The sequence below is a fragment of the Schistocerca gregaria genome, chromosome 9 (genome assembly GCF_023897955.1).
Source record: "Schistocerca gregaria isolate iqSchGreg1 chromosome 9, iqSchGreg1.2, whole genome shotgun sequence".
Taxonomy (NCBI): Eukaryota; Metazoa; Arthropoda; class Insecta; order Orthoptera; family Acrididae; genus Schistocerca; species Schistocerca gregaria.
Genome location: NC_064928.1, coordinates 196824071 through 196838240, shown reverse-complemented (window position 1 = coordinate 196838240; position 14170 = coordinate 196824071). Strand labels below are relative to the sequence as shown.

The 14170-nt window shown below is 42.4% G+C and overlaps 1 protein-coding gene across 1 annotated transcript in view; it reads left to right on the top strand.

The window, feature by feature from the left end:
* Window positions 1-14170, top strand: part of LOC126291989 (serine/threonine-protein kinase PAK mbt-like) — a 97118-nt gene that overhangs the window by 46104 nt on the left and 36844 nt on the right. The window contains exons 3-4 of the mRNA XM_049985762.1: window positions 4428-4709; window positions 12443-12805. Coding sequence (XP_049841719.1) covers window positions 4428-4709; window positions 12443-12805 — 645 coding nt within the window. The remainder of the gene's footprint in view (window positions 1-4427; window positions 4710-12442; window positions 12806-14170) is intronic.

Below are 14170 nucleotides of genomic sequence, written 5' to 3'. Positions count from 1 at the left end.
TGAATCGCAGATCTGATTTCATATGCGGCGGCATTTTCAATTATGGTTGACATTATAAAGAAGCACTACAAAGCACATGTCGGCAGCAGAGATCTGAAATTGGCGTACATGTCTTCTCATTGAGTCAGAGTAACTGCCGCGTGTGCTCGGGTCTGCGATCGTAGCGCTGCCGCGGATAGAAATAGAAATGGAACTTACTTTGTGGATGATCCTCGTATGTATGAAATTACAACCACCCTGCATGAAAGTCTCTTCCTTTGCAGATAAGTATTGCAATGTCTACTTCAACATGCTTACTGTATTTGCCTTTTGGTCTCCCTCTACACCTTCCCTGCCTCCCACTTCCCAACATTACCGAGTTGATGATTCCATGATGCCTCAGGTTTTGTCTTATCAACCGATTGCTTCTTATAGGCAAGTTGTATCATGAATTTCTTTTTTTTCCTCAGTTTGATTCATTACCTCCTCATTACTTGCATTGTGTACCATATAATCTGCAGCGTTTTTCTTTAGCACCTATTTTCTTAATTCCTTTAGTATCGTCTAATTTAATTCTGACATCATTCTATTATCTATGTTGTACTTCTGTCGATGTTCACCTTAAAATCTATTTTTCAAGGCACTGTTCATTGTGTTCAACTGCTCTTTCAGGTCATTTTCTGTCTCTGATGGAATTACAGTATCGTAGGTAGACCTCGAAGTTTTTGTTTCTTCTCCCTGAACTTTACTCTCCTTCCAAATTCCTCCTTGGTTTTTACAAATCTATAAAGGCACTTTGTGTTTTCTTGATTTTCTTAAAAAATCTAATGTAATTTGCCCAGTTACATAAATTTCAGCTACAAGATGGTTCAGTTCTAGTCACACACTGTGACAGAAGCCACAATATTTCCATTGATATTTAATCAGTAAGTTGTCTGAGTTCATGCAAAGCTATCTTGAAATTCAGAAAAGCGTATAGCATTGTCACCTATGAATGTCTTACACCAGAACCTCAGCTTCATTTGGCCTCATTTCTCCTTGGCAATTATAAAGTTTGTTAAAGTATTGTTTGTATCTTATCATTTTATTTTCTATTCCAGTACCCAATTATCTCTTTCATATCTAATCATTATGCCCTTTATTCTGTGCTTACTACCATGATTGTTTTGTTTATTGGTCTGAGTGTAATATCTACATAACCACCTACGTCGCATCTCTTTTGTGACATCTGTTGTCCCATCATTTTTCTTTAACTTTTCTACTTTGTGCTGATTTTATTTGTGAGCAACCAGCTGTATGTTGTTGCTGTTCAGTTAAATTTTCTCATTTCCGAGCTAAGTACAGTACTAATTAGTTATTGTTTGTGAAAACAGCTTACCATGCGTAAAGATTCTGTTCTCACCTAGAATGAAATTTTCTGTATATGTGTGCAAATGGTCTCCAGGGCTTGATTAACAATATAGATACGTCAATATTGCCTTGCACATGGAAGAGTCTAGAGATGCTATGAAAACATTCTGTAGACCATAACATTGCTCTCACTATCTTGATATTCATCCAACAATGGTTGCGGTATCTTTATCCTTATATGTTTCTTGCAAGAAACATCAGTGTCAGCCTATGCAGAAAATATTACTTTTTGGAGAAGCCTACTAGATGTAGTCGTGAGCATTAAAGTTTGTTGTTGTCATCTTCAGTTGGAAGAATAATGTGGGTCTCCACACTAGTCTGTCTTATGCAAGTTTTTCATCTCTACATAACTACTGCAGCCTACATCCACTTTAACCTACTTACTGTAATCGAGCCTTGGCATCCTTCTACAGTTTTTATGCCTAGCATCGAATTAACTATTCCTTGCTGCATCACGATGTGTTCTGTCAGCCTATTCCTTCTTTTAATCAAACTTTACTATAATGCTCTTTCCTTCTCAGTTTTATCTCGTATATTTTCATCACTTGTCTGATCTTCCCATCTAATCTGTGGAATTCTTCTGTAGCACCACATTTTCAAAGCTTCTGTTCTCTTCTTGTCTGTGCTGTGTATTGTTCATGTTTCACTTCCATCTAGGGCTACATTCTGAATAAATACTTTTAGAAAATGTTAACATACTTGCTCTTTCCAGAAAAGATCTTGTCGCCATTGCAAGTTTTCATTTTATATCTTCTTTACACCTGTCATCATCAGTTGTTCTGCTTCCCAAGCAGTAACTCCCAACTTCTACTGCTAATGTCTCGTTTCCTAATCTAATTTCTTGCCTGGGTTTATTTAACTACACAACACTACCTTTTTACTTTTGTGGCTGCTCATCTTATAACCTCTTTTCAAGATACTGTTCTTCCTGTTCAGCTGATTTTTCAAGCCCTTTGCATTTGGTGTTGAGAGTGTACTAGGCTATACTGAAACGAGGAGCTAGGTGTCCCTGGTACACTGTGGTCTTGCAGTCTGTATTAAAAAGTGTACTATAAAAAGTTCATCACACGCCCAAGCAATTGTTCTGAGAAGAATTCCATATATCTATTGTGCAAGGTGACATTGATCTGAAATGATTGAATTTATCTTGCTGCAATGCTACTGACTGATTATATGAGTAACTTCCTCCTATGGCACCCTGCAACTTAAGAGTAATTCTTTTTGTGTTAATAATTGTACTGTTCTCTTAGGAGCACCTCTGCTATACCACCAGTGAGCATGTTACCACATTCTAGTGTTTATTTCAGTTGACTCTTGCTTAAATTATTTTTTTCTGCTGCAAATATCTTTTCCATGTAGAAATATCCTGTGGAAACGAAGGTTTTTTTAATGTATTTAACTTCACTAAAGACATAACGTTATATTTCATTTTTTATTCATGATGCCACACATGTGAGAACTTATTCCGTTTGCTGAGACCTTTGTTACAAGTTTGCATTGTCGTTCTGTGTCAGTTTAGGAATATGTCACCTGCTCTTGCCCTTCATCTGTGGTGTGCAAGTTAATGTACAGAGAAAAAGCAAGCTGAGTGTCTCATGAATAATGCTTTCTAAATCCGTGTCTGTTTATGCATATAAGCTTTTGTTCCTTGAGGAAATTTATTATATTCGAACTTACAGCATGATCAAGAATTCTGCAGCAAATTGGCGTCTCATATATTGGTCTGTAATTTTGATAATGATTTTTATAGATTGTGTGTTTATTTTGATTGTGAAGCCTTGGGACACATGGTATGTATTGAGTTGGTGCACAAGTTCGTGGCTTTTTCCATAAGTTTAATAAACACTGCAGAGACACCTAACAGAAACTTTAGTCATCAATAATATATTCTCCTTCACTATTTACAACAATATACTAATGCTGGGGTAAATTCTCGATTTCGTGATTATATAAATCAAAGAACTTGTTGAGCCTTGTTCAGAGAGCATTTTCATCAGAAAGAAAGTTCCTTGAAGGTTGTTTGATAGAGAGCAGAAAGAGTGAAAATCTGAGGGTGCAAGATTAGGTAAATAAGGTTCGTGTGGGATGATTTTCAAACCCAACTCCTGTATAGCATTTTTTGCCAGTCTAGCAGAATGCAAGCGAACTTTATCGTGGAGAGCATCACTTCACGCAGTCTTCTTGGTAATTGTTCTTGGATTGTAACTGCAAGATGTATCTGTTATTGACAATAAATGTCATTAGTGATGGTTACACCTTGGGGAAGCAATTTTTAGTACACCGTATTGTCCCAGTTACACCAGATGCATAACATTACCTTTTGTGGATGCACGCAATTCTTTGTACAGGGAGTTGCTGTTGTTCAGGGCCCAATTGAAGACAAGCAAGCAGAGGTGCACATATCACCACTCGCTGACTTTTGTGATTTTGGCTTGGAGCATGCTGTACCAATACACATGATTTTTGAAGTCTCCCCATTGCATGGAGATGTTTCACGATGGTGGAATGATCACATTTCATAACATTTACCAGTTCTCGACTAAGTGATATGGATCATTGTGGATTAATGCATTTAAAGAATTTTCATCGAGCCCCAAAGCTCTTCCTGAATATGAATAGTCATTAGTGTCCAAATGATTCTCCTTCCATTTTCTTATCATGCTGTGTCCCATGGCATTGTTCCCATATACAGCACAAATGTTTCTGCCTTCCTCTGCTGCTGTCACCCCTCTACCAAAATAGAACCGAAGAATATATTGCAAATGTTCAGATTTCTCTGCTTGGCACTCAGTTTTCTAGCACACACAGCTCCACTCACTACCTCCAAATGACAATATGTAAACTCAAATAGTATTGGTGAGTGACAAATAGTAAATGACAGCCGATAATAAACCCATAGCAACAGAAATACCAACATGCAAATCAGAAACGCTATGAACTTTTGCACCAACTATTAAACGGTTTCATGACCCTTTTTGATCTAAATACATGCTACCGTGTTTCCAGCCTGACAGTGAACACTTTGCTTTTTATGGCAGCTGAAGCAGTCCTCACCAGAAGGTGGAGACTGGCTGACCGGCAGCAGCCGCACTGCCGAGGCCAGTGGCGACTACCGCGGCACGCCGGCTTCGGCGTACCAGCAGAACCTGGCGAACGGCAACCTACCTCCTGCTGCCACCTCCCCCACGGTGGGACCCGTGACGGGGGCGTACCGCCCGCCTGTGTCGCAGTCGCCCGCCACACCGGGCCCCCAGCAGCCCCAGTGGCATCAGCAGCCGCCCCACCAGCACCCGCCCCACACCCACAACATAAACACCAAGGTGGGCGGTGCTCTCTCTTCTCGTACTGTGCTGCTACCAGCTAGTCACAGGTATGCCTGTACAGCTGAATGTGCAGTGCGCTAGGTTTTAGAATGGAGGAGATGAGCCCGAATATGTGTACTGGCCAGCCTGAGTGTGTTTTAGTGCTTTTCATGCTCACTTGGTCAAATGATCATCTGTGCACAGAGAGTCAAAATATGATTACACACAGTACAAAGTTTACACAGTTCACAGACAGATGGTGACGTTACTACTTTCCTCTTGTAGGTCAGCTGGTGACTGTAGTGACAGAAAGTTAAAATAAAATAATAAAAGGAGATTAATGCTGGGGGGGGGGGGGGGGGGGGCACGCGCCCGAGTATGGGAGAGACAAAGGGAGTGAGTGAGTGAGTGAGTGAGACTTTAATGTTGAGGGTTGCATATATTATAAATCATGGTGCTGCTGTTATGTCAGTGCTGTATCACCTTCCTTTCTGCCTGTTCAGCAAGTATGCTGAGTCTGACACTCAAACCTCCAGATGATGTCAGACACTCAGATCAGTACCAAATGTTGTGTGTTGCTAAGAGTATCAACCAAAACACTGATTTAGTTTGTGCTTTGTGCTGTCATTCAGTAGAAGATACGAAAACGGTAACTAAAAGTAACACCAGAACTGTGGAGTAGAGGCAGACCGTATTTGTGAGTACTGAGTATGGAGATCTGTGGTAGCTAAGTTGGTAGAGTGTCGGATTGCTGTGCTGAAGGTCCCAAGTTTCAAAACCTACGGATGGTGATTTTTTTGTAGCAGATTATGTGTGAAATTATTCTATGGGAGAACATTTTTGTGCCATGTAAAAAGGATGTTTTAGAGTTTGTAGCAATGTTCTTTTTGCAACCTGCTTTTGCTTCATTTGTTGGAAATAGTAAAACCTACAGCGTTCATTTGTGTAGATAACACACATCTGACTATACAAATTTACTTACTCCTCAAGCCATATAACATATTACCTCACTCAAACCACGCACCCCCACCTTTTACCTTCTTCCTTAGATCCAAAAACCCAAACATCCTGGCTGTCCAGTGGTTGCTGGCCTAGAGTGCCCATCCCACTCCCATCACACACCTTACTTGTCACCATTGATGTCATCTCCCTGTATACCAACATCCCCCATATACATGGTCTCTATGCTGCTGATCATTTCCTCAGTCAATGTCCACCTGATTCTGAGCCTATGACATCCTTCTTGCTCATCTTAGTCAACTTTATACTTACCGACAATTACTTCATCTTTGAGGGACAGACATACAAACAGATAAGGTATATGGGCATGGGAACTAGCATGGCTCCTTCCTGTGCCAACCTTTTCATGGGTCACTTGGAGGGTGCTTTCCTGGGATCCGTAAGCCCTTAGCCCCTAGTTTGGTTCAGACACATTGATGACATCTTTGCCATATGGACTCATGGTGAAACTGACTTGTTAAAATTCCTGGAATCTGTAAATACCTTCTCCCATTTAAACTTCACATGCTCCTGTTCCAAATCCCATGCCACTTTCCTTGGTGTTGATCTCGTCCTCACTGAAGGCCAGCTACACACTTCCATCCACGTCAAACATACTAACAAACAACAGTACTTACAAGACTTGAGCACTTTCCTGCGAAAGGCAAAGGCCCCTAGTTCGAGTTTCGGTCTGGCACACAATTTTAATCTGCCAGGAAGTTTCATATCAGCGCACACTCCGCTGTAGAGTGAAAATTTCATTCTAGAAACAGTACTTACATTTTGACAGTTGCCATCCTTTCCATGTCAAACATTCCCTCCCATACAGCCTTGGCATTTGAGGCAAACATATTTGTTTGCATGCAGGCTCTTTACAGCAACACACTACCACTCTTGCTTCCGTCTTCACTGGCTGTAATTATTCCAACAGCCTAATTCAAAAGCAGATTTCCCAGGCCATCACATCCAATGCTGGTACTGCTGATCCCTCCAAAAAACAACTTCAGAGCAGACCACTTGTCGCCCAGTATTATCCTGGTCTGGATGTATCAATCAGCTACTTCAACAAGGCCATGACTTCCTAAAATCGTGCCTTGAAATGAGATCATTTCAATCTGATATTTTGCCCACCACATCTAGAATAGCTTTTCGTTGCAATCTTCAGAACATCCTTGTCAGACCCAATGCTCCTTCTGCACCCATTTGCCTAACCTGTGGCTCTTACTGCTGTGACTGTCCCCCGTGCAAGACTTGCCCTCTCGAAACGACATGTCGTATATCAGCTGTTATGCAAAAACTGTTCAGCCTTTCACATCGGGATGACTATCAGTGAGCATGAATGGGGATAGGCAGAGGATGTTTACAGGCAACACGCAATATCCTCTTGCAGAGCATGCTGTACAACATGACAGCCATGACCTCGGTGCCTGTTCCACTAAACGCTCCATCTGGATTCTTCCCCCAGACACCAGTCTCAGAACTCCACAGGTGGGAACTAGCACTAAAACAGGTCCTTTGTTCTCGCCATCCACCTGGCCTTAATTTATGTTAATTCCTTCCATCTCAGCATTTATTCACAGTAACTACTTCTTTCTTCACTCTGTTTTAGTTTCCCACATCTTTGATTTCTGATTCATCTATTTTTTGCCATCCCCATCTCTGACCTCTGTTACGTACAATGCATTTAGCTTTTATTATTAACTCATGCATGATGTTTTAGCAGTAATCTCTGTCTTGCATATTACCCTGTCTTCCACCTTCAAGCTATGAGGTTTTCAAATCACATCCGGTACAGTGCCCAACAATCAGTCGTTCCTTCTCATCACGTCCGATAAGTCTCCCCTGACTCAGGTTGTGGGTGACTTTTCTAAACTGTACCCCTTTCCCTAAACCTCTTCAGTCCTTTTCCTTCACCCCTCTTCCTTCGTCTTGAACTCTTCTGCCATAAGGAGCCACTGGCTTTGAAAGTTTATTTAAATCCTTTTGTGTGTGTGTGTGTGTGTGTGTGTGTGTGTGTGTGTGTGTGTGTTTGTTTGTTTGTTTTCCCCTGCTGCCTGGTAAGCAGATTTTTTATCTATCTGTTTATATTATATTATCAATAATTGATTATTTTCTAAGTGCTAAATAGTAAGATGACCTAAATTTGCTGTCAGGAAATATATGTATCACAACAAAAAATGAATAGTTAAATAGTTATCTAACAGTGAAAAATTCAAGATGGAATAACAGTAATATGAATAGCTCAAACAGTGAAAAGTCCATGTTGGAATTTATTATGAAAAGGACAAGTTGCTTCTCACCATGGTACCTATTGCATGGGGTTGGGACTGGAAGTGGCATAGGGAGGGAGTAGGTTGTTGTGGAGGTTGAGTGTGCGGCAGAACACTGTTCTTGAATACGATTTACCTCATTCCAGGGCATTATAATAGATAATAAAAGCCCTGAGGAAAGAAGTGGTTCAGTTGTTCCAGTCCAGGGTGGTATTTTTTAAACACACACACACACACACACACAAGCGTGCTTGGGCGCGTACACAGACGCGCGCGCGCGCACACACACACACACACACACACACACACACACACACACACACACACACACACACACACACACACACACACACACAGTCACGGCTGTCTTCAGGAACTAAGGACCGACTGTGATAGTGTCTGAGGTGAGCAGTGGGAGTGGGTGGTGTGTGCACAGAAATGATATGGGTTGGGGAAAGATGCTAGTGCTGCCTGTAGGAACATGCAAGGACCTGGGACAGAATAGGGCTGTAAATGCTGCTGCAAGAGGCTGTGCTGAGGGAGGGGCGAAGGGGATAAGAGAAAAGTATAGAAGGAGAAAGGGCAGTCACTGAAGTGGAGGTTTTACAGTACCATGACCAGACCTGGGCTAACGAAGAGTTGAGGGGATTGGTTTTGACTAAAACAGTCTCATTGCAACGGAGAGAATGGGATACACAAATCTGGGCCTGCATATAAATAGAAGGGGGAAGGACAGATTGGCAGGGGGTAATGCAGACAGTACTGTGTCACCACATCTTGAGCCATGTGCTTTGACTGGTCTGGCTCATCTATGCGTGCCAACCAGAAGTCGCATATCTTGAGGACACAATTGCTGTTGACAGTTAGATTCCCCGGTTTTATGTTGTGGTGCAAGATGCTTGCAGAATGCAGATATTTCAGACCTCTGAAGATCTGGTAGAGGAAGACTCCAATATTGTCAGCAGACAGGTACTGGGGAGAATATTTTGTGTATTTCACTCTGCAGGAGTTCCGTGATCACATAATTTCCTGGAAGAAGTTCAGGTTAGGCTGCTGAAGGATGTCCGTTGTGGGCAGCACGTTCTCATGCTTGAAGAAGCAAAGAATTTTGAGCTCCCAGAAGACGCACTTGGACGAGATGAGCGACTGAAAGATGTTGGGCAACTTCTTGAGCGCGACATGTCGCCCATCCCTCGGGTCCGTCACCGCCCAAACGGCTCCGAACGCTCCATAACCGAATTGTCTATCTGGTAGCACGTGCTGTGTGTGGGAATGTGCAGGTGTTGCTGGCATTTGGTGAGAATGTTGTGGATGGTAATAAGGCTGGGTAGCTGCTAATATGTCTTACTGGTCTCCTCCCATGCCAGGCATGAGTGGCATCGACACGGACATGGACACTCTGGAGTATCTGCTGGGTGCAACTACAGCCATGAAGTTGTTATCGAACAGGGGACAGAAATATCCATCCTGAGGATGGTCTTTTGGCAGTTGTCTTTTTATGTCGATAAAATCCTTTAATCGCTCAAATAACTCCAGAATTAAATTCTTGAACAAATTTTTCTGTTCTTGATGTTACCAACTGGTGGGGAAAGGGAGAGAAGATTTTCAATATCACAGCCACATATGAATAATATGCTTAGTCCTCAACGTCATCTCCTTAAGTACAAAGACCTATGATTCCACGTAAACAACACAAAACGTGTTGCAGCGGGCTCTTTGTTGGGGAGCACTTGCACATAAAAGAAAATCCTAGTGGATACCGGAGTCTGAGAGATACAGTTTTTAGTGTAGAATGAGGTTACAGACAGACAGTATCAAAAGAAAGTAGTGCTGAACAGGACCATAATATATGTAACAGTTTCCAGAAGAATAAAAGTACTTTGTTTCTCCATAACATTAAGGGGTTGGAAAACAACATACAGGAGCTTCTTGTATATGTAGAAGATGTGAAAAAATCTGAAGTGATAGATGTTCTCTATTTCTCTGAACACTATGTAATCTGAGTGGTGGTGAAGTTAAACATCAGTGATAATATAGACCAGCATCATTTTTGTGTTAAGTTAACACGGAGAAAGGACATACGTGAAAGTTGGACAGCGAGTGCTTGTAAGCTCGTACTGCAGAATACTTCTGTGGAGATTGTAAGTTTGCAGAGCCCCTCTAGAGAGAAATACAGATGCATTATTGAGTTACCTGTCAGACAAGAAACATTTAGGAATTTGAGGAGATTTCAGTTGAAATTTTAAAAGATACAGACAGTAAAAATTAGCTGTAATCATTATTCGAGTGTTTCAACCTAAATTCAGTAGTCAGTTTCCTACTAGAGTGCACCCAGATAGTAGGACACTGAAGGGATAACATTTTTATAGACAGTGCTCAGACTGGAACAATTACCGTGTACCCAGTTGTTAATGTACTACCTGATCATCGTGCACCTTTAATGGAAATAAACAATATAACACCTTACAGCCCTGAGGCAGGTTTGTACCAAAAGCAGTGAGGCTTATTAATGAGAACAGGAGTTTTCAGAATAAGTTGAAAGGGATAGTATGGGATTAGGTATGTATAGAAAGAGAGGCCAGGGTCAAATTCAGTTCATTCCACAGTAAATTTGTGTCATTATTTGAAAGCCGCTGTCTTAAAGAGATATCCAGAATATCCATATAAAAGTAAGCCATGGTTACTAAGAGAATTAAAATCTTACGTAAGAGGGAAAAGGAAAGGTATATAAAGGCTAGAATAAGTTAAGACCCAAATTTCCTGTATACTACAAAAATTCAGTTTCACGACCTTTGCAAGGAACTTCACGATAGTACCTTTGTATACACTAATAGCTCTTGGACCGACTGTGGGGTCGGGTGTGCCTTCATCATTAGCACCCGTGTCATTCTGTATCGACTTCTGGCAGACTGCTCAGTATTTACAGCCAAGCTCTTCACCTCATATCAGGCCACTGAGAACATCTGGCGACATAGCCTTTCAATTGTGTCCTCCGCTCAGACTCACTCAGCGCCCTTCAAAGTCTTTACACCGCCCATCCCTTAATGCAGCGGGTTCAGGAACACTGTCACTGCTCACTCTTGGTGGACCCAATGTGATGTTTGTGTGAGTCCCTGGTCATGTTGGTCTGCCAGGAAATGAAGCTGCTGTTGCTGCTGCCAAGACTGCAGTCCTCATACCTCAGCCCGTGAGTACCTATATTCCCTCCGATGATCTCTGTGTTGCTGTTTGTCAGCAGGTGGTATCCCTCTGGCATCGCCAATGGTCCTCCCTTCACAGGAATAAGCTCTGTCTTATTAAGCCTCTCCCAACAGCTTGGACGATCTTCTCTTGGCCCTCCCGCTGAGAGGAGGTCATTTTAACTAGGCTGCCTATTGGGCACTGCCTTTCTAGCCATCATCATTTGATGAGTGGTGCTACCCCACCTCTTTGTACACATTGTGCCCAGGTTTTAATGGTCCACCACTTCTTATGGAATGCCCATTTATTAACCGTTTATGTTCCTGCTTGGGTCTGCTATCTAATTTATCAGACATTTTAGCAAATGACACGCGGGCTGTCGACCACGTTTTGCTTTTTATCCGCCAAAGCAATATGGCAAAGGCCATTTAACTTTTAGTTTTGGGCCTCAGTTTCTGTATGGTGTATTTTTTAGCCCTTTCTCCATGTACTTGTTTTTAGCTGTCTTCTATTATGTCAATTGGGATTGTCGTATAGTCGTTTAACTCTTCTCTGTCTTCGTGTTCTATAGTTTTGACCTGGTGCTTATGTGCTCAGTTGTGTTTTGCCCCCTAAAGCAAAACATAAACAAAAAAAATTCAACCAAACTGTGAACTATTGTTGTTTGTGCAGTGCTACTTGTAGACAGGTTCCATTCCTGATGCCCAAATGCCCTTTGATGCTCCTTTGTTTTTCAGAGCCTGCACTGGATACGCTTTGTAATGCAAATTCTCTTAATGTCTTCCAGGTCTGGTGAATGTGATGGCTGGTGAGATCTTAAGAAATTGAGTGTTCGACCGCAAGCCTTATTTTAATGGAAACCTCTGTCCCTATTTATTATGTTTTCAGATTTTTTTTATTTTGATAGAGAAACAGGTTGAGACTGAGGCTGAGACTGGGGACGAGAATCCAGTAGTCGAGTATCTACCTTATGCTGGCCCATTATCTGGTAAGATTGGTAGACTCGTACAGAAACATGGGATTTAGCACATTTCCGGCCCTTCAAGTAAGATGAAAATTCTCATGTGTAAGGGCATACCACCTTCAGTAGGTCCGTGGTTAGTAAACCAATGTTGTCCAAACCAAAGTTTCAGTTGAGATCAGATGTACTTATCCTACTCCATGCCCCATGGGTTTTAATAACGTAAAACATGGCAGAGGTTTGTATAATTTGCTTTACTGACATCACGGTGTTGCCACTCAGAGTTTTCTTTTTTTTCTTTTATTGACTTCACAGATGAATGAAAGCTTTCTGTTTCACAGGTCAGCCACTTGCCCCCCACGGACGGACGAACGTCGCACCACGCCGCTACCCCTAACGTTGGCGAGGCACAGCCGCACGCGGTGGCGGATCGTGACAGGAATCACAACCACAACCACGGCCACGGCCACGTGCGGCCTGCGGTGGGGGGCAGCAGGGACCACTCGCCGCTCGGCCCGTCGCCCCAGCAGCAGCACCCGCCTCCACCCTCACAGCAGCACTTACCGCCAGCACAGGCGCAGCTCCCGCCCACTGCTGCCACACCACAACCGTCGTCTGGTGTCGCCCCCCAGGCTGCTGCTGCCGGCAGTGGGGGAGGAGCTAAACCGCCACAGCACGAGCAACAGAGGCTCACCCATGAGCAGGTAATTTCAGTGAAGTGATACCACCTGTGTGTATTTGTGCCGCACGTGCTTCTAAACTCTCATCCGGCAGGTCCCGTGTTTGTGGAAGTCCCGTGTAAGAGACCTGTTCTGTGCACCCACCCGTTAGGTCCTACTCCTGTCCTGTTACAGGCTTACCATGTCTCGCCTGAGATTGGGGCTGCCTGCGAAAAGAGTCACGTCATATACTAAAGTGTGCGTCATTTACGACGGCGGCCGAGTTTAGGTTCGTTGTGCGCATCTGACGTCACAAAACACAGTCGGCCAATGAACAGAGAACGACGTTGCCAGAGCTTGACTGCAGTGCAGAGAACGGACGAGTGTCTTCAGTTTTAGAAACTTTCAGTCATAAATAAAGTAATTGAACAAAAGCAATGTCTTGGTAGCAGACTTTCTTTTATAGAAAGTTTGGAAAAAGCATTCTTTATAGCAATTGCTTCATATTCTATTAATTAATTAAACCAAACAAGCAATAATTCAGGCAATAGCAAGGAATGGTGTTTGTATCATTCTGACTAACCGCTTTTTTGCAGTGAAGAACAGCGATAATTGTTTATTTGCTATTGTACTTTGACGAAACGTGAGCAATTCATAGTCACAGCAACGGTATTTGTCGGTATTTTGTGCGAGAGTTTAAAGTCCTACAGAAGGTCCATTGAATGACGAGCTGTGTCAGCGTAATGGTTAAAGTGTTTGGCTGCTAAGTGAAAGATTCTGAGTTCAAATCTTGTACGGTTCTTAATATTTTCTTTATGTAAAAACAATATCGAAGTGTCTTACTTCATGAATTTTATTCGTTTGAATGTAATTTTTTGAAATTTCTAGTGGCAACTAAAATCGACCATACGGAAGGTATACGCTATACGCTATGGACTTATACCTCTGCAAACTCTTCAAAACTTCGTGCAATGGTTTACTACATCTAATGCATCACAATAACTGCGTTGAACATCGAAACAAAATTAAGTCATTTATGGAGAGAAGGTATCAGTCAAGAAGATGTGTCAAAATCAAATTTTTGGGCCTAATAACTTTTGTGAAATAGAATGGTAAGTGTGTCAAACCAGTCGAAACACCATGTGTCTGCACAGGCGAGCAGCACAGTGATGACAAAATTGTGCACAGTGCGGAATGCGGGGAGCATGTCTCTGTAGGAGCGAAAGGGTTAATGCAGTCATGGTGGCTTTACTTCATAAACTGCGCACTCCCCCCTAAACATAAGTTTGTGAACTATACTGTGGCGCTGCTTCTATTGGCGCGTGCAACTGGCAACGCAGCAATCTCCCACGTCTGGGCGGGCATGCGCGAACCGCCAAGATAAAAGAATTGAACTATAGCTATGTTCTA